General features: G+C 41.6%; 1 protein-coding gene across 1 annotated transcript; it reads left to right on the top strand.

Moving 5' to 3' along the window:
- The first annotated feature begins 2,085 nt into the window (after window positions 1-2,085).
- LOC309536489 (arylacetamide deacetylase-like 4) lies at window positions 2,086-15,924 on the top strand. The gene is made up of 4 exons (XM_082230745.1): window positions 2,086-3,143; window positions 3,890-4,106; window positions 13,700-13,763; window positions 14,411-15,924. The coding sequence occupies exons 1-4, from the start codon at window positions 2,967-2,969 to the stop codon at window positions 15,183-15,185; spliced, it is 1,233 nt and encodes a 410-aa protein (XP_082086871.1). The 5' UTR covers window positions 2,086-2,966; the 3' UTR covers window positions 15,186-15,924.
- The last annotated feature ends 5,997 nt before the right edge of the window (window positions 15,925-21,921 follow it).

The following is a 21,921-nucleotide window of genomic DNA, read 5'->3' as shown; positions in this document are numbered from 1 at the left end:
GTGGCAATCTATTTCCAGACCGGCTTTGTGTCGCTAACTGCTGGATCTGCCTGTCTACGGGAGATCGATGGACGTCCGGCATCACGGCTTGGGCCATGATAGACTATATCTCCCTGGCAGTTTCCCAACATTAAGTACTTAACCCAAGGTACCACTGTAGAGTAGTTGCTTTGGAAGACGATAATCAGGCATCCAAACAACTTGACCAGTCCAACAAAGTTGATGTTGAAGAATCATTGCTTCAACATGGGTGATCTTTGCATCTTTTAGATACTATCTATCATCTATCTATCTGTCTATCTAATCTCCACCGTAACGAGTAGCCATTGATAACCCCACTCCCTACAAACTTGTCTAAAGCCCCTTTTAAGCCGTCCAAACTGATGGTCATTACTACCAGTTTTACTACAAGCCCTTTGTTTTGTAAAGTGATGGGGGGGGGGGAGGAGAAGCATCCACACAATGTCACTGGCACCAGAATGCTAGCTTCCATATTCTCCCTGTTTAATCTGAGATTGCCCTTTCCACAGACAATTAACTAAATTGGTGGTAGGGGGCAATTGGTTGCTGACATCCTGTTTGCAATATGTGAATGACCTGTTTGCATTTCCCAGCATCTCCTGGTACCCCAATTCCATATGTAAAGGAAATTCCAGTCAGGTTGCTAGAGCTCAGTGAGGAACATTTCTTCATTCTCCTTCTACCTTGCTTTTCTTTGCTGAAGCCACTAGAGGTCAGAAAGGAAACGTGGATTAAACTCCAACATAGCAGAGGTTTCAACCTTTTTGAGTCCACGGCTCCCTTAACCAACTACATTCTTTCTGTGGCACCCCTGTGGGGCTCAGGAGCCCAGTTATTCCACTCCTTCCCTGCAAAGCTGGCAGCCTCTCACCCTTTTTGAAACACTTGTGGAGTGTTCCCTCAACCTCCTATCCTCTCCCTTCTCCTTGGGAGTCCTCTGGGCAGCTGCTGTCCCTGGTCTCTGAGCTGCCCCCACCACCCCAAAGAGAGGTGCCTCCTAGAGGCACCATTTGCCTGGGGAGCGTGTAGCCAGGGCTGCTGCAATAAACAGCTGTGCAAGCCTTTGGGAGGCAGAGACGTGAGAGGCCATCCGAGGAGGGGGGGAAGGAAAGAGGGACAGAGGCCAGTGTTGCCCATGGCACCCCTGACCATCAGTCAAGTCACCCCAGAGTGCCATGGTACACTGGTTGAAAACCACTCCTATAGAAGATTAACTCTCTGAAGTTTAAGTTCTTGGCAACTCCCAAATTGTTAATCCTTCCTGTCCAGGCTGTTGTCGAAACCTTCCTTTTAAGATTTAGAAATACAGTACCTTCCACCTTATTGAATTATTCTTCATATTTATTAAGCAGACTGTTTGCTGTATTACAATATATCAGTCATTTGGCGATTGATCAGCCTTCCTGGAAACCACCCAATCCCCCCTCCGGGCCCTAGAGGGGGGCTGCTAGACAGCCATTTAGCCTTTTCTCTCGCTCATAATGAAGAAAATCTTTTGCAAACAGCTGCACTGTGTATTGTCCAAAATATTGTCTCAAACCGTTGTAGTCAACCAACAATTAATTCCTGTTTCCCTTAAACAGCGGAAGATTTGAAATTTTCCGGAACTGAGTAGTAAGGGAGCGCCATTTTATTCCTTTGTTCTCCTATTTTTAACAAGCATTCCAAGTCTTTAAAAAAAAAAGACTTGAAATTACAATCCCAGTTGTAAATAAAAGTCCATCTGTACTCATTTTTTTAAAAAAAGCAATTTAAGTTCTTAATGAGGCTTGGCATGAGGAACCAATTGTTGATATTAAGGAGGGAGAAGAAAAAAACCCCACAGCAAACGCCTCCGCAATCCACACACTATGATGAGAATCTCTTTAAAGTCCGAGCTCATACACCAGAGACTGTATCATTCTGCATGGGGGGGGGCTCCAACTTCTTCGATCCAGACTATGTCTGTTTGTTCTTCAAATCTATTTATTTTCCCAAACAGATGTTCCTGGATATGGGAGTGACATCGGAGAGTGCCAGCCATGACCGTGCTCTTTTTGACCCAGTGTCCTGGTGTTGTTTAGTCGTTTAGTTGTGTCCAACTCTTCGTGACCCCATGGACCAGAGCACACCAGTGTCCTGCTAGCTGCACCTTAATGCGTGCCGGCAAGCACAGACAATCTGCGGTCTTTGAGACAGTCCTCCCCTACCCTGGGGAGGCTGCAGGGCTAATTACCCCCATATCAGCCCTGAATTATCGGCACAGCTGGGGTCCATTCTTGTGGGAGTCAGCCATTTCCCATCACCGGAAACAGGAAGCCAAAAGAAAGTATTTTAAAACAACTGTTGTTAAGATATATCATTTGGAATGTGCTAGACAGAGCCAGACAGAGGACGATAGCAGGTGGGTGTCCTGTCACCCCAACATAAATCCTGGCTGTGTCCATGCTCAGTTATACTTCATGTCAACATGAAGTTGCATTTATGTATGAGGAGCAGAGCCCATGATGTGAATATCCAGGGGCTTAGGTAGGGATGGGATTCATGTCGGAAGCCTTGGAAATCTTGGGCCAGGAAGCACATACAAGTCCTCTTCCACCTTGGACTAGAACTCCCACCATTCCTGACTATTGGGTTAAGCTGGGTAGGGATGTTTTGAGCTTCAGTCAACAAACACCAGGGGTATGTAAAACTGAAGAGCTTTACATGGAGCTGGATGGTTCGGTGGCTGGACTTGAAATTCCTGAATAGGGTACCACTAATTGTGCCAACCTAACCCGAGAAATTGCTGTTGGTATTCTAATGGATATCACATCTACATGGAAGTCTGTGTTGTAATTGGTAATTGATGTGTTCATCAACGAACCTACAACCAGCTGTGTATAAATACCACTGGTGGAGTTAAACAGCAGCAAATGCTGACAGTTTAGGCTCAGTGTTTGCATCTCACTCTTTGGAACGGAGAAATGGAGCTTCTTCAGAGCCTGCTGCTGGCATTGATTGGAGTTATAGGGATTCCTTTCCTGTCTCTTCTCTCCTGTGCGATTTACTATGATCTTTCCAAGAGTGAAATTCCACCTGGATTTGACAGTCCATTAAAGCTTCGAGCTCTTCACTGTCTTGCCATAATGGCATTCACTGCAGTAAGTTGGGGACTGGGTGAGCCTTTAGTTGAGCCAGCAGGTCCTTCTTATGTTCTTATGGGAAAGGTGATTAAGAAATGTATTAATAATAATAATAATAATAATAATAATAATAATAATAATAATATGTATCTGTTGGCACCAGGCAAAAACATTTCTATATCTTTTAAAGGTGTTATTGCTTTGTTTGTTCGTGCTTTCTTTGTGTATTTTGAGTTTTTATTTTAATTTTTTTTGCTGTGAACCACCCTGAGATCATTTCATAAAGGGCAGTATATTTAATTAATAATAATAACAGTTTATATATTTAGGTTATTCAAATACTGCTTAATCCAACATACATAATGAATTCACTTGATGATGATGCAATGAAGATATTATCACATTCAACAAGGGCTTCCTTTCAGCCTATAGAAGGACACACATAGAGAGAAAAAGCCATATTTTCTAAACGTCATGGTTTCTTCAGGAAAGCACATATTGCCTCATAGGCAAGCAAGGAGATTGTGGATTGTTTCTCCAAAGCTTAGCTTGTTTCCCAGCTTCTTTTGCCTCTGTACCTTGGCGGGTGTTTGGGTTGGGGTCACCAGTTCTAAGCTGACTGATTGAAATTAATGGACTTGGCTAACATGTGCTCATTCATTTCCATGGGTCTACTTTAAATAGGACTTATTTGGACACCACCCACTGTGAATAGGTTGCAAATGTGGGCACTATTTTCATGAGACTTTTCCTTTGCCCAACAGGGGAAGTGTCTTGAACTGCTGGGTGTCTGCAGACAGGTTGCCGTTATCCGCTTCCTCATGAATTTCTGGAATCCAAAAGCGGATCCCAGCCTCTCTGCCAAAGATCTGCTTTTCGACGGGGTTCCTGTGAGGGTTTATCAGCCCAAAACACCATCTGCTGGCCCAAGAAAAGGATTTGTGTTCTTCCATGGAGGTGCTGGGATGATTGGAAGCATCGGTAAGAGATTAAAACTGTGAGCCTATGAACACTTATCTAGTGGCAATTCCCATTGAACTCAATAAGCCCATGTAGAATCCTAGAAATGGTGTGAAACCTCTATTGTCAAACCTCCAGTCAAAGAGAGCTCGCCACCTCCCAAGGGAGGCGGTTCCCTGTCGAACAACTCTTACCATCAGAAAGGTGTTCCTAATGAGACAAGGGGCACACGTGTGCTTTGGATTTGCATATGTTAATTTATACACATGGACCCTCTTGTTGTCATGGCTTCCCAGAGCCTACATCTCTAGCTGTCAATGGTCAGGGATCTGGGAAGCTGCACTCCAGCAAGCAGCCCCTGGGGGAGTGACAGATGTCCCCCACTGCTTTTTTTTTATAAGATATTTATTAAAGTTTCACAAATTATATAAACAAACACAACAATACAAACAAGCACAAACAAGAGAAAGGAACATGTATAATTTCAAAACCTTATTTTCTTAAAACTTACTTCACCGATCTCCCCATACCTCCCCTTTCTGCATTCCAATTTCAGATATTTAGTTCAGCAAATCCTCACCCTTAATTTTATCTAATTGTTAACCTTTCTTTTCTTTTAACTTAATCTTACAACTGTAATCCACTTACTTTCTAAAGCCGCATCATTTTAACACTCATTAATTTTACAATGTTTCTTAAGATAGTTCTTAAATTTCTTCCAATCTTCTTCCGCCGCCTCTTTTCCCTGGTCTCGGATTCTGACAGTCATTTCTGCCAATCCCATATAGTCTATCACCTTCATCTGCTATTCTTCCAAGGTGGGTAGATCTTGTGTCTTCCAATACTTTGCGATGAGTATTCTTGCTGCTGTTGTAGCATACATAAAGAATGTTCTGTCTTTCTTTGGCACCAATTGGCTGACAATGCCCAGGAGAAAGGCCTCTGGTTTCTTAAGGAAGGTATATTTAAATACCTTTTTCATTTCATCATATATCATTTCCCAGAAAGCCTTAATCTTTGGGCATGTCCACCAAAGGTGAAAAAAGTACCTTCAGTTTCTTTACATTTCCAGCATTTATTATCAGACAAGTGGTAAATTTTTGCAAGCTTGACTGGTGTCATGTACCACCTATAAATCATTTTCATAATATTTTCCTTTAAGGCATTACATGCCGTAAATTTCATACCGGTGGTCCACAACTGTTCCCAGTCAGCAGACATAATGTTATGACCAATATCTTGTGCCCACTTTATCATAGCTGATTTCACTGTTTCATCTTGTGTATTCCATTTCAACAGCAAGTTATACATTCTTGACAAGTTCTTAGTATTGGGTTCCAACAGTTCTGTTTCTAATTTTGATTTTTCCACCTGGAAGCCAATTTTCCTGTCCAACTTGTAAACCTCCATTATTTGATAATAATGAAGCCAATCTCACACTTTAACTTTTAATTTCTCAAAACTCTGCAATTTCAGTTTATCCCCTTCCTGTTCCAAAATTTCCCAATATTTCGGCCATTTGGCCTCCATATTGAGTTTTTTCACAGCCTTTGCCTCCATTGGGGACAACCACCTTGGGGTTTTGCAGATGTCCCCCACTGCTGATACTGACTCATTCATTTCCTAAAACACTTGATTTCATAGAACCTCAAAGAGGTTCATAAACATGTATGTACAGTGGTACCTCGGAGGTCAGTTCTTAACCTGAAACGTTCTTAACCTGAAGCACCACTTTAGCTAATGGGAACTCCCACTGCTGCCGCACCGCCGGAGCACAATTTCTGTTCTCATCCTGAAGCAAAGGTCTTAACCTGAAGCACTGTTTCTGGGTTAGCAGAGTCTGTAACCTGAAGCGTATGTAACCTGAAGCATATGTAACCCGAGGTATCACTGTAATAGGTTGCTGTTCCTGATTGCTCTGCTTACCAACCCAGCCCCCTTCCCAGCATACATAGGTCAACGTTCCGAAACCCGTAACCGGAAACTGGATCTCTGCCATCTCTTAGGGACAATATGAGTGGTTGAGAGAACTGGACTCGCACCAGGTTTCATCTCGCAAGACCAATTGCAATGTAATATGTTGGCAGTTAACAAGTCCCTATTATTATTATTATTATTATTATTATTATTATTATTATTATTCAGTAGCCTTCCATTGCAACAGCCTATGAAGCAGGAACTGTGGGAGGAAGGAAAGCTAGGATTAAGTCACACATGAAGTCAGGAGACTGGTGACACAACCTCTTGCAAGAGCTTGCTATTGCTACAGACATTCATATTTGGGGGAATGGGGGCACCTGTGCCCCTCCAAGATCTTGCTTCCTGGAATACATCTCCCATGCTCCCTCACTTCAACGGCTAGACAGATTTCTTCCAAGGTGGAGATTTGGGAGGTTCTTATAACAAGTTTGTTTTTCCTGTCTCTGAAAAGTGAAATATGTTTGCATATATGAATACAAATGATAACATGTTAATTAAATGAAAGCTTGCAACTCATGGATCTGTGTGTAATGATCTCAGGCAGGCAAACAGCTCTGATAAGAATTAATGAGCCTCTGGAAGATGTATGTATGTTTATTTACAGTTTCTCCTGCCAACCTAGCAGTTTGAAAGCACGTCAAAGTGCAAGTAGATAAATAGGTACCGCTCAGGCGGGAAGGTAAACGGCGTATCCGTGCGCTGCTCTGGTTTGCCAGAAGCAGCTTAGTCATGCTGGCCACATGACCCGGAAGCTGTCTGCAGACAAACGCCGGCTCCCTCGGCCAATAAAGCAAGATGAGCGCCGCATCCCCAGAGTTGGCCACGACTGGACCTAATGGTCAGGGATCCCTTTACATTTACCTTTTTATTTACAGTTCAAAATCACAGAGCGTGCCAAACGCCTGTCATTCTCCAATAAACGCGCTCAGTCTGAGTTTCCGTTTCTCAGACAGCACAAAGGGAGACAAGATCCGGTCTTTCCCCTTTCCCCCTTACTTAGCATTTTCACCTTCTCCTCCATCCTGCTGCAAGGAGAATTTGGGCATCCTCCCCCCCTCGCTGTCCAGCGAAGATTCCTCTGAGAGCTCTATTCTAGTATCCTCTTCCAGGACACCCCCCCAAATATTCTGAAGCCGCAAACTCCCTGCCTTTGTTACTCTGCTGGCTTCATCAGACTGAGAAGGAAGGAGGGCTAAGTAAACCCACCCTTGCCTTGCCTGAAGCTGCAATGTCTCATTCTCAGAATCAGACCACTCCCAAGTGTCTGACCCTGCTGGATCCCCGACACCATGCCCCATATCTCTTAAGTTGAAGATTTGTTTGTGTCTGGGGGAGGGGAGTGGGAGGTTGTAATTTTGTTCAATTTGTTTTTATATGCGAACCTATTTAATTTGCAGTTTGGGAAGCAATTTGTGAACCCAAAGTCAGTCTCTGACGCTCACAACACAGCACTCTAGAAATGGGATATGCTCTCATATATATAAACAGTATAAATTGAGAGCATTTGCAGATGATCTAGTTTTGACGTTACAGGAGCCATAATCTAGTACTAAAAGAGTATTAGAATTAATTCAAGAGTTTGGTCAGGTGGCAGGATTTAAATTAAATAAACTAAAAACTAAGGTTTTGGAGAAAAATTTAACATCGATGGAAAGAGAGAAGTTTCAGAATGAAACAGGTTTGACTGTGGTTAAGAAAGTCAAATACCTGGGGATTAACATGATAGCTAAAAATGGAAATCTGTTTAAAGATAACTATGAAAAATGCTGGACGGAAGTTAAAAAAGATTTAGAAATTTGGTCAAATCTGAAGCTTTCCTTGTTAGGGCAAATTGCTGTTATAAAGATGAATGTATTGCCAAGAATGTTATTTTTGTTTCAATCATTGCAAATTTTGGACAAAATGGACTGTTTCAAAAAGTGGCAGAGAGACATTTCTAGATTTGTCTGGCAGGGCAAGAAGCCCAGAATAAAATTTAAAATATTAACTGACGCAAAGGACAGAGGTGGATTTGCCCTGCCAGACCTTAATCTCTATTATGAATCAGCGGCGTTTTGCTGGCTGAAAGAATGGCTGCTTCTTGAGAACACAGACATTTTGGATTTAGAAGGTTTTAATAACGTTTTTGGGAGGCATGCATATTTGTAGTATGACAAGGTTAAAGCACATAAACCATTTAAAAACCATATTGTCAGAAGAGCATTGTTTAATGTTTGGACAAGATATAAAGACTTGCTTGAAAATAAAACCCCAAGGTGGTTGTCACCGATGGAAGCAAAGGCTCAGAAAAAGCTCAATATGGAGGCCAAATGGCCGAAATATTGGGAAATTTTGGAACAAGAAGGAGATAAATTGAAATTGCAGTTTTGAGAAACTAAAAAATAAAGTGAGAGATTGGCCAATAATAACCCAATAATAATGGAGATGAAGGGAGTTGAAGAACGAACTTTCAGATGGAGATTAAATGATAACCTATGGGATGATCAAAAGTTTGTTGAAAAAATACGGAAGAAACTATTTGAGTACTTTCTGGACAATTTAGATAAAGGGGTGAAAACAAGTGTGGTATGGGACGCGAGTAAGGCAGTAATGAGGGGCCTTTTTATTCAACAAAATGTGTGGAAAAGAAACAATAGAGAAAAAAGAACTAAAGAGATTTTGAGACAGATCATGGACAATGAACAAAAATTGATTAGAAAACCGAACAATGAAAGGATATTGCAGGAAATAAAGTCCCTCCAAACTCAATTCGCAATGTTAATAAATAAGGAGGTTGAGTGGAATATCAAAAGGCTAAGACAGAAGAACTTCGAATTTGCCAATAAGTCAGGAAAATGGCTTGCTTGGCAAGTCAAAAGGAGGAAAGAACAAAACACAATCAATAAAATACAAATAAACGGAGAAGAAATAACTGACCCAAAAGGAATTAGAAGAGGATTCGTGGATTTTTATGAGCAACTATATAGGAACAAAGAAAGGAACAACAAAAGAAAAATAGAAAGATATTTAAAAGAAAAGATGGTGAGGAAGATTTCGAGACATTCCAAGCACATGGAAGGAGGCATTCATCACAATAATCCCAAAGCAAGATTCGGATTTAAGTTAAAAATTACAGACACATTTCCTTATTAAATACGGACTATAAGATCTTTGCCGGAATTTTAGCTAAAAGGTTTAAAAAGATATTAACAAAAATTATACACGAAGACCAAGCGGGCTTTCTACCGGGCAGGCAAATAAAAAACAACACAAGAAGTATAATTAATTTAATAGAGTATTTATCTGATAGATGTGATAAACCAGCCAGCCTAATTTTTGTAGACGCGGAGAAAGCCTTCGATAATGTAGTTTGGGATTTTATGTTGAAAAATTTGGAAATTATGGAGGTGGGCCAAGAGTTTTTGAATGGTATAAAAGCAATTTATACAGAACAGAAGGCGAGACTGATAATAAATAATGTAATTACTGAAGATATAAAAATATCCAAAGGAACAAGACAGGGTTGTCCGCTTTCACCGCTGCTCTTTATTGTGGTCCTGGAAGTCTTACTAAATGCAATAAAACAAAACAAACAAATTAAAGGGATAACATTAGGTTCAAATGAGTACAAAGTTAAAGCTTATGCGGATGATGTGGTTTTAACGGTGGAAGAACCTATAGAAAGTATAAGGGAAATTTTGGAGGAGACGGAGAAATTTGGGAAGTTAGCAGGATTCAAATTGAATAAGAGTAAGACAAAAATGATTGTTAAAAACTTAGACCAGGATAAGATTGAATTAGTACAGCAACGAACAGAAACTGAGGTTGTCAAAAAGGTTAAATACCTGGGACTCTGGCTCACCAATAAGAACATTGATTTATACCAAAATAACTACACCCCGGTTTGGAACGGAATTAAAAAAGATCTGGAGGTCTGGGCCAGGATGAAATTATCATTCTGGGGTAGAATATCTATGGTCAAAATGACGGTGCTCCCTAAATTGTTATTTTTATTCCAAACGATACCCATAATTAAAGGTACAAAAAACTTTAAAGAATGGCAAAAGGCGATTTCTAGATACGTCTGGGAAGGAAAGAAGCCCAGAATTAAATTTAAGTTATTAACAGATGCAACAGAGAGAGGGGGCTTCGCCCTACCAGACATGAGACTGTATTACGAAGCAGCATGTCTGTGTTGGATAAAAGAATGGGTAAAGTTGGAGGATAAAGAATTATTAGACCTGGAAGGGTATAACAACAAATTTGGGTGGCATGCGTACCTATGGAGGGACAAAAAGAGAGTGCATAAGGGATTCTGTAGCCACATCTTTAAGGGACCACTAATAGAGGTCTGGGACAGATACAAAAATATATTAGAACCGAAAACCCCACACTGGTTATCCCCACTGGAGTTAATAAGTATAAAGAAAGTTAATATGAGAGAAAAGTGGGGTAAATAAGGAGAAATGGTTACTAATGAAGGAGGGAAGTGGAAAATAAAACCATACGATCAGGTTAAAATATTTACATATGATTGGCTGCACTATTTTCAGATAAATGAAATATTTAAAAAAGAGCTGAAGGAAAGGGGTTACGAGGAAAAGGAATCGACATTTCAGAAAGAGATAATAAACGATTATAAAAATCTGTCAAAAATGTACAAAATATTGCTAGAGTGGAATACGAAAGATGAGGAAGTGAAATCAGTGATGGTACAATGGGCAAGGGATTTCAGCTACAACATTCAATTGGAGAATTGGGAAAAATTGTGGAGAGTGAATATAAAATTTACGGCATGTGCGTTACTGAGGGAAAATGTGATGAAGATGCTTTATAGGTGGTATATGACACCCGTAAAACTAGCTAAGATGTATAAGGTAGATAACAAATGCTGGAAATGTAAACAAAAAGAAGGGACGTTTTATCATCTATGGTGGGAGTGTAAGAAAGTTAAAAGCTTCTGGGATGAAATCTATAACGAAATGAAAAAGATGTTAAGTTATACTTTTGTAAAAAAAGCCAGAAGCTTTCTTACTAGGTATTGTGGGAAAGGATATCAGAAGAAAGGATTGTAAACTTTTTCAGTATGCGGTAACGGCAGCCAGAATTGTGGTAGCCCACAAATGGAAGCAGGAAGAAATCCCAACGGTAACAGAGTGGAGAATAAAACTGACTGAATATGCCGAATTGGACAAATTAACAGGGAAAATTAGATATATTAAGGATCAAAAGTTTATTGAAGACTGGGGGAAATTTGTGGGTTATCTGGAGAATAAATGTTTTGTAAACACAACGCTAGTGGGATTTAAAGAGGCACTGTAAAGAACCAATAAGTATTGCTCAACAGAAATAATGTATGAAGGGAGGAAAGAATGGCAACATGAAAGAACGGAATGTGTTATAAAGATACAAATACGAATGAATGTCAATGACGTTGAAGGAAGTTCAAAATGTTTGAGAGGTACTAAATACGGATATAATGTATAAATAATGGGAAATTAATAAAATTTTAAAATGAAAAAAAAAAGTGAGAGATTGGCTTCATTATTATCAGATAATGGAGGCTTATAACCTGGATAAAAAAGGTGGATTCCAGGTGGAAAAATCTAAACTGGAAACAGAACTGTTAGAACCTAAAACCAAGATTTTGTCAAAAATGTATAACTTGCTGTTGAAATGGAATACTCAGGATGAAACGGTTAAATCTGTTATGATTAAATGGGCACAAGATGTTGGACATAATATTATGTTTGCTGACTGGGAACAGTTGTGGACCACCGGAATGAAATTTACGGCATGTAATGCTTTGAGAGAAAATATTATGAAAATGATATATAGGTGGTACATGACCCCAGTCAAGCTTGCAAAAATCTATCATTTGCCCGATAATAAATGTTGGAAATGTAAAGAAACGGAAGGTACATTCTTTCACCTTTGGTGGACGTGCCCAAAGATTAAGGTTTTCTGGGAAATGATATATAATGAACTGAAAAAGGTATTTAAATATACCTTCCTGAAAAAACCAGAGGCCTTTCTCCTGGGCATTGTTGGCCAATTGGTGTCAAAGAAGGATAGAACTTTCTTTCTGTATGCAACGACAGCAGCAAGAATACTTTTTGCAAAGTATTGGAAGATGCAAGATTTGCCCACTTTGGAATAATGGCAGATGAAGCTGATTGACTGTATGGGACTGGCAGAAATGACTAGCAGAATCCGTGACCAGGGAGAAGAGTCGGCAGAAGAAGACTGGAAAAAATTTAAGGACTATTTACAAAAATATTGTAAAATTAAGGAATGTTGAATGATGTTGGATTGAAATTAAGTGGTTTCAAGCTGTAATTATGATAAAATGGTTTTCTTTTTGTAAGAAAGAATTTAAAAGTATAATAATTTAAGATGTTGGAGAGAAAATAAGGCGTTTCTTTTTTTCTTTTTTTCTAAGCTGTAATGCTTTGAGATAAGGATTTGCTGTATAAATAATTTGAACTGCATATACAAGAAGGGGAGGTATGAAGAGGTCGGGGAAAATATGTTATGAGAAAATAAGTTGTGAAATTTATGTGTTTTTAATGTTTTTATGTTTGCTTTTTTCTTTTTGTTTGTAAAAAATTGGAAACTCTAATAAATATTTTTTTTTACAAAAAAAGAAATGGGATATTGTCAGGGAACTGCCATCAGAGGCACGGGAGAAGGAGAGGGTCTCTGATTCTGCAGGAGAAGGTCCAAGCGCTAGAGGGAGACTCAGCTGGGAAGAAGGGGAAGAGAATGAGTGTAACACCAGGGATCCAGGAGAGCAACGGGACAGGGAGGTGCAGGGGCTCCAGGACTCTTCGTTGGAAGTTAGTGAGGAGAGCCCAAGCACCCCGCTGCCCACGCCCACCCTGCGCAGGAGACTCCCGCGCAGTGAGAGGCGGAGACGATTGGGCGTCAAACAACTCTTATGTTGGCAACGCTTTAAGAAACGCCCACAGACAGATTCTACGAGTGACTACGCTGAGATGGGCTGCGTAGTCCGGAGGGTTTAACCAGGCAATCTAATGCTCAAACGGAGCAGGATTACGCACGAGTAACTCCCAACCATTATAGATATGTACGATGCATAAAAAGGCTTATGTCAGTGAATATTGCATGTACCAATATTGTATGAAAGGGAAGATTACTTTGCAAAAATGGCAAGATTGGAGGCAGCAGTGCTTCTGCTTAGCAGTTGCTAGAAACCCTGGGCGGGTAGAGAACTGAAGGTAAGTGTGACATCCCTGCCTGCGACTCCTGGGAGTTGCAGTCTCACAGCATGTAGAGCAGGGGTAGCCAACCTAAGGCCTGTGGGCCGGATGCAGCCCAATCACCTTCTCAATCCGACCCGTTGACGGTCTGGGAATCAGCGTAGAATGTGTCCTTTTATTTAAAATGTATGTCTAGGTTATTTGTGGGACATAGGAATTTGTTCATTCCATTCGTTCAGGTTGCTGACCCCTGATATAGAGCAATGGAAGCCAAAGGTGTCATCCTTCGGGTTCTGCTGTGATTTATGTCCATGCATTTCAGTGGGACTTCTGTGAATGCATCACCCCTGGGTTGTGAAACAGCTTCCTTTCGTTAGGTATATCTTCCACATAATTGCTTCCCAATTTTGAATTTCCCTCCCAACTTGCTAGCATTCTACGAAGATGTCTGCAGCAAGATTGCCAAGGAGACTGATTCAGTGGTTGTGTCTGTTGGGTATGTAAAGACAACCCCCTGGCCTTTTGTAGGGAAAGAGTGTAGGGGCCCAGCATGCTGCTGTATTTCAGGCTGGCATCCCTGGCCATATTCCCTGCAGGAGAAAGAGGCTCCCCATGAAAGCTGTCAACATTCTGTTCTGTGATTGAAAATCAGAGCTTCATGTGCTTAAGACATGAACACGCTCGCTTCCATGGGGGGGGGACTATGAACTGGGCATAAGGCCTTGCACAGCACCGCTAACCAGGGCCTCCAGATCAGCCTCAACTTGGAGACCACCCAACCCAGATCCAGCCTGGAATCAATCCGGGAGTGGGGCTAATGTTCAGTTACGGCTTTTAAACATATAATCAGGAAGAGACTGGGAAATGCCCCCTGCATCTAAACAGGAGGAGGAGGGAAAGTTGCAAGTGGCAAATGGTCTTCCACCAGCTGGATCCAATCCTGCACGGTTCTGCTTCCCCAGCGTTCCCTACACTCTTTTGCTAGCTGGTAAAGTCGGTTATTTAAGGACATAAGCCAGCTGACTGTCACCTGCATTGTATCGGCTATAACTGATCCAGAAGGCTCTTCTTGTAATCCTATGTGATCATGCGTTTGGAAAAGGTTCTGGAAGCTTACCTCTTTGCTTCTGTTTTATTCTGCAGCTACCGCCTGTCTCCTGAGCATCTTCCTCCCGCTCAGTACAAGGACTGCCTTGCTGCTACCATACACTTAATTCAAAATGCAGCTTCTCATGGGGTGGATCCTTCCAAGATCATTGTTGGTGGGGACAGTTCTGGGGGCAATTATGCTTGTGTTGTTGCCCAGAAACTGGTGGAGAGATCAGACCTTCCAAAGCTACGGGCTCAAGTGCTCATCTATCCTTATACACAGGCTATGGACTACAACCTGCCTTCCTATCAGCAGAACAGTTCAATGCCCATCCTGTTCCGGGAAAGTGTTGCTTACTTTGGATTGAAGTATACTGGAAAGGACACTTCTTTGTTAGGCCAGGTCCTGAAGGGCTCTCATGTGCCAGATTCAGTGAGGCTGAAATATGGGAAGTGGGTGAGTCCAGACAACCTTCCAGAGAGATTTAAGGGGAGAGGCTACAAACAAGTCCCACTTGCTCCTTATGAACCTGAAGTCTATAGGCAACTGCGAGACATATTGGAACCTGATATTTCTTGCTTTTTTGCTGAGGACTCTGTCATCCAGAAGCTTCCTGAAACCCTAATTGTGAGCTGCGAGTACGACGTAGTACGAGACGACGTACTGCTGTACAAGAAACGTCTGGAGGACAAAGGGGTGAAAGTCAACTGGTTCCATGTTCAGAACGGGTTTCATGGGATGATAAACTTCTTCAAAGGATTCATCTTTGCATTCCCTGCTGCAGTTGAATTAATGGACAGCATCGTAGACTTTGTTAAAAACTTATGATAGGAAATCCCTTGAATTTGTGAGCCATTCATAAAGAAGGGAGAATCTGCCAATGTCAGCTTCTGATAGTTTCTCATTTTTCCAATCTTCTTTCCAGTTCTTCACAATTCTGTAGAAATATGTGGTTCTTTGTGGCAGCGGGGAATTCCTCATGAAAATTCATCAGCAGTTTAATGTGAAATTTCCCTAAGAAACATGTTTACTTTGTATGGATTACAAGCAATTTGCTCTAATATATGTCATTTCTATATTATTTTCACTAATATATGCATTTTACGGACATTTCCTCTTCCATTTTCCTTTTAGTACACATTCGTTGGCTGGAGATCTGCACTGCTAATGCTGTTCTAGGCTGAATCAACAGAATTATAGTGTCCTGATCAAGAGAAGTAATAGTTCCACTCCATTTTGCCTTGACCAGGAGAACTGTGTCCAGTTCTGGGCGCTACAATTTAATTAGGATAATTGATAAGCTGGAATTTGTGCAGAGGAAGGAGATTGGACTGATCAAGGGTCTGGAAACCAAGGTGGCAGCAAACACTACACAAAACTCAGTAGAGGCAATTAGAATAAGATCTATGATTTGATCAACTTTTGAAGATTCCTCTGCTTAAAAAATATATCAAAGGAAACCCTATTAGTTCACATATTTTATCAATTCTGTCATTTGTATTGATGTAAACCTCCAAAAATGGGCCACCTTGGGTCACCAGAACTGTCTGGTGACTAGTAGCATGGCCTTATGCTGCTCAAAATGGCTGGCTGTGGGGTTGTCATAGAATCATAGAAACATAGAACCATAGAATCATAGAGTTGGAAGAGACCACAAGGGCCATCGAGTCCAACCCCCTGCCAAGCAGGAAACACTATCAGAGCACTCCTGACATATGGTTGTCAAGCCTCTGCTTAAAGACCTCCAAAGTAGGAGACTCCACCACACTCCTTGGCAGCAAATTCCACTGTCGAACAGCTCTTACTGTCAGGAAGTTCTTCCTAATGTTTAGGTGGAATCTTCTTTCTTGTAGTTTGGATCCATTGTTCCGTGTCCGCTTCTCTGGAGCAGCAGAAAACAACCTTTCTCCCTCCTCTATGTGACATCCTTTTATATATTTGAACATGGCTATCATATCACCCCTTAACCTCCTCTTCTCCAGGCTAAACATGCCCAGCTCCCTTAGCCGTTCCTCATAAGGCATCGTTTCCAGGCCTTTGACCATTTTGGTTGCCCTCCTCTGGACACGTTCCAGTTTGTCAGTGTCCTTCTTGAATTGTGGTGCCCAGAACTGGACACAGTACTCCAGGTGAGGTCATGGAGCTGCCTAAGTATTTTGGCCCTCAATGCCTCTCCTGGTGCATACCGTGCCCCTTTGTAGTACAAGAGCCCTCCTTTTTCCTCAACCCCCCCATTTCCCCCCTTTCCATCGCTGAGCTTCCTAATTTAGTCTGAGCAAGCTCATCATGTCTGCTGAGCCCAACCAGATTTTGCTCCCCTACCAGTGCTCCCTCACACGACCATCGGTCTTCTGGGAACATGGGCCTGGCCACAGGAGGTCCTTCCCATTCCATTTTCTGGAAAGTGCATCCGCCCTCAAATCCCCCCCCCCGAACATATTGTATCTTAAAGTGATACTGTGAGAATGTCTGCGACCACTGGACCTGTCTCTGGTTGAGCACATGCCCTGTCCGTCAGTATTCCAGGTTCTTGTGGTCTGTTCGGACCTGGATTTGGTGCTGCGCCCCAATCAAAAAGTGTCTCCACTGCCAAAAGGCTGCTGTGCTGGTTCTGGGGGGGGGGGTGTTACCGTGAGGCGTGGTCAAGGGTCTGGAGACTGTCCACCAATGGCGAAGCAGGGTCCAAAGCCAGAATCCAGGCGTGGTTGGGAACTCCGGAAAAACAGGTCTGGGTGCTGGCAGAAACAGGTTTCTAATGACATTGCTCCTGCAACCTGGGACTTGGCTGACTGGCCTTTAACTCCTCTGGGGCCTAGGGCGGTCCCGGCCCACAGGTGACTCGCCTCTCCTGGCCTTAAGGCGAACACTCCTCCTGATAGAACTTAGTTCCCTCTGCCACTCTGCCCTCAGCCTCTGTAGCTCAGGAGAGGCTGGAGGGTTACTGGACCCAGAGGCCGCCTCACCTTCCACTGACAGGGCTGGGAGAGGAGCACCTCCAGGCAATGGGTCCTCAATCACCCCCCGGAGCCAGAGTGGATTCATCTGGTGTCTGCTCCTGAGGATCCGGCACAGGTGCGGGCCCTTCAGATTCAAGGCCCTGCCCCGGCTCAGCTGGCCCTAGAGGCGGCAACTCCTGTGCAGGCTGGGATTCCTCCAGTTCAGTCTCTGAATCAGATTCCCAGGCCATCACAGCCGCATAAATGGCCAGCAATTCTTTGCTATAAACAGTGTAATTTTGCTCTGACTTGCTCAGTTTCCTGGAGAAAAACTCACAAGGTTTGCAGTCCTCCCCTGACCCTTGTTGCAACAGTACTGCTCCGATGGCCCGGTCTGAAGCATCCATCTCAACTCTCAGTGGCTTCCCAGGATCCACGTGCAGGAGCTGCTCCTCAGAGGCGAAAGCCTTCTTTTTTATATAATAATATTTATTAGTTTTCCAACAAATAGAACACAACACTACAAAAAACCAAAAAAGAAAAAACATACAATACAATACAATACAATACAATACAATGCAATGCAATGCAATGCAATGCAATGCAATGCAATGCAATACAATACAATACAATACAATACAATACAATACAATACAATACAATACAATACAATACAATACAAAAAAACCCACACTACAAAACACTAACATACATCTAACAAAACAAAACAAAAACCATTTAAAACACAGTCCAATTTCAATATCTTATCTTTCTTTCACTAATTTCCACGACCTCCTCACATCTCCCTTTTTGTATTCCACTTCTATTAATTGTTTCAGCAATTCCTTTCCATCTTCCTCTGTTTTCTATCCTATAACTGTCTTAATACATTCTAACCTTATTTTTCCCTTTAATGCTCTATTAATCTATTTATACTTAATTCCTTAAAACATTTCTACTAAAGCCATATAACTTCATTCCAACATTTTTCTAACATTCATTAATTTTACAGTATTTCTGTAAATAGTCTTTAAACTTTTTCCAGTCTTCTTCCACCGACTATTCTCCCTGGTCTCAGATTCTGCCAGTCATTCCCGCCAATTCCATGTAGTCCATTAACTTCATCTGCCATTCTTCCCTGGTGGGTAGATCTTGTGTCTTCCAATATTTCGCGATAAGTATTCTTGCTGCTGCTGTTGCATACATAAAAAAAGTTCTATCCTTCTTTAACACCAGTTGGCCGACCATGCCCAGGAGAAAGGCTTCTGGTTTCTTATGGAAGGTATATTTAAATAGCTTTTTCATTTCATTATAAATCATCTCCCAGAATGCCTTAATCCTTGGGCACGTCCACCAAAGGTGAAAGAATGTACCTTTAGTCTCGTTACATTTCCAACATTTATTATCGGGCAAATGGTAGATTTTTCCAAGCTTAACTGGTGTCATGTACCACCTATAAATCATTTTCATTAAATTTTCTCTTAAGGCATTACATGCCGTAAATTTCATACCTGTTGTCCATAACCGTTCCCAGTCAGCCATCATTATGTTATGTCCAACATCTTGTGCCCATTTAATCATCACTGATTTCACCGTTTCATCCTGAGTATTCCATTTCAACAGCAAGTTATACATTCTTGACAAATTCTTAGTTTTTGGATCTAACAATTCTGTTTCCAATTTTGATTTTTCCACCTGGAAACCAACCTTTTTGTCCAATTTGTATGCCTCCATTATTTGATAATAATGGAGCCAATCTCACACTTTGTTTTTCAATTTTTCAAAGCTCTGCAATTTTATTCTCTCTCCATCTTGTTCCAAAATTTCCCAATATTTCGGCCATTTGGCCTCCATATTGAGTTTTTTCTGTGCCTTCGCTTCCATTGGTGACAACCATCTTGGGGTTTTTCTTTCTAACAAATCCTTATATCTTATCCAAACATTAAACAATGCTTTTCTAACAATGTGATTTTTAAATGCTTTATGTGCTTTTACCTTATCATACCACAAATATGCATGCCAACCAAATACATTGTTAAAACCTTCTAAATCCAACACTTCAGTATTTTCAAGAAGCAGCCATTCTCTCAGCCAGCAAAAATCAGCTGATTCATAATAAAGTTTAAGGTCTGGCAGGGCAAATCCACCTCTTTCTTTAGCATCCGTTAATATCTTAAATTTTATTCGAGGCTTCTTGCCCTGCCAAACAAATCTAGAAATATCCTTCTGCCACTTCTTGAAGCAATCCATCTTATCCAAAATTTGCAATGTTTGGAACAAAAATAACATCCTTGGCAGCACATTCATTTTTATCACAGCAATTCGGCCTAACAATGATAACTTCAAATTTGTCCATACTTCTAAATCCTTTTTCACTTCAGTCCAACATTTTTCATAATTATCCTTGAATAAGTTCACATTTTTAGCAGTCATGTTAATTCCTAAGTATTTCACTTTTTTAACCAGTGTTAGTCCTGTCTCCTCCTGAAACTTCTCTCTCTCATTCATAGTTAAATTTTTCTCTAGAACCTTGGTTTTCATCTTATTCAACTCAAAACCTGCAACCTGTCCAAATTCTTGAATCAGTTCCAATACCCTTTTAGTACTAGGTTCTGGCTCCTGTAAAGTCAATACTAAATCATCAGCAAATGCTTTCAATTTATACTGTTTAGCTCCCACCTGAATACCTTTAACCCCTTGGTCCTTTCTAATCATATTTAGCAAAACCTCTAGGACCGATATAAAAAGCAATGGAGAAATTGGGCAACCTTGTTGTGTCCCTTTTTCAATCTTAAACCCTTCTGTCATCACATTATTCACAATTAGTTTTGCCTTTTGTTCTGAATAAATTGCACCTATACCATTTTCAAAACCTTGTCCTACCCCCATCCCCTGTAAATTCTTCTTCATAAAACTCCAAGAAATATTGTCAAAGGCTTTCTCTGCATCCACGAATATCAAAACTGCTTTAGTATTGATATTCACTTGTAGTTTTTCTAGAATATTAATTATATTCCTCGTATTGTCAGACAGATGTCTGCCCGGGAGAAAGACCGCTTGATCTGTATGAATCTCTTCTGCTAACACCTTTTTTAATCTTTTAGCCAAAATATCTGCAAAAATTTTATAATCCACATTAAGCAGCAATATAGGGCGGTAGTTCTTGAGCTGTGTCTTTTCAGTCTCTGTTTTCGGTATAAATGTAATGTAGGCTTCCTTCCACGACTCTGGTGCCTGTCTTCCTTCCAATATTTCATTGCAGACTCTCTTCAATGGTTGTATTAGCCATTCTTTCAAAGATCTGTAATATTTTGAAGTCAAACCATCTGGTCCTGGAGATTTGCCTAATTGCATGTTTTGGATGGCCCCCTCCACCTCCTGAGCCGATATCTTATAGTTCAACATTAACTGTTTTTCCTGAGAGATTTTGCGTAGTTCATTCATTTTTTAAAATTGATCAATATCCATTTCTTTTTGCTTCTCCTGAGGCGAAAGCCTTCTTTAACCTTTCCAAGGACCACTGCACTTCCTTGGTCCATGCAAACGTCTTCTTGCTGCTGAGACAATCTGTTATGGGTGCTGTCAAATGAGCAAAGTTCTTGATGAACATCCTGTAGAAGTTGCTGAAACCTAGGCAACTCTGCACATCCCTCTTTGTTTTGGGACTCTTCCATTACAGCACTGCTTTCACCTTCTCTGGGTCCATGGCCAGCCCCTTGTCCGATTGTCTGTACCCCAGGAACTCCACCTCTTGAGCATGGAAGTGGCATTTCTCCATCTTGACCCACAACTGATGATTCTTCAATCTCTCTAGCACCTGCCTGATGTCTTTCATGTGCTCTGCTTCATTTTCAGAGAAGATCAAAACGTCCTCCAAAAAGGCCACGCAATTGTTGTACAGCAGGGTGGTGCATAAAGGCTTGAAAGCAGGCAGATCCTGATTGCAATCCAAACGGCATGACGAGATACTCAAACGCCCCAAGGGGGGTGAACATGGTCATCTTCCATTCATCCCCCTCTCTCACTCTAATCAGATTGTACGCTCCCCTTAGGTCCAGTTTGGTGAAAATTTTCCCCTGCCTCACACACGTCAAAACATTGTCAATTCTGGGCACGGGGGAAGGCTACGTGTTCAGTTACTTTATTCAAGAGGCGATAATCCACTACAAGGCGATGCTGTTTCATCGTTTTCTTGTCCACGAAGAATACTGGGCTCCCCCCTACTGCCTTCGATTCCCTTATGAAACCCCTCTTTAAGTTCTTGTCAATAAACTGCCTCAACTCTTGCATCTCCTGGTCAGACATGGAAAACAGCTTACCCACCGCCAACTGGGCCCCCAGAAGCAGATTGATTTGGCAGTCATAGGGCCTGTGGGGGGGCAACTTGTCAGCCTCTCTCTCGCTGAACACTTCCTTCAAATCTGCATATTGTGGTGGCACGCACCCCTTCTCCTCCAGAGTCACCCCAGCAACCATGGCCATAGTCATTCTTGGTTCCTTCCCCCCCAGGCAGTGTTCCAAGCAGTGAGCCAACCCAAAGGTGAGGAAACATTGATGCCATGACATCACTGGGTCATGGAGTGCCAACCAACTCATTCCCAGTATGATGGGGGGTCCTGCCAGTGTGG

This window comes from Podarcis vaucheri (genome assembly GCF_965113315.1).
Source record: "Podarcis vaucheri genome assembly, chromosome: 7".
In the NCBI taxonomy this organism is placed as follows: domain Eukaryota; kingdom Metazoa; phylum Chordata; class Lepidosauria; order Squamata; family Lacertidae; genus Podarcis; species Podarcis vaucheri.
Note: the sequence above shows the minus strand (reverse complement) of the source record. Positions and strands in the feature narration are given on the sequence as shown.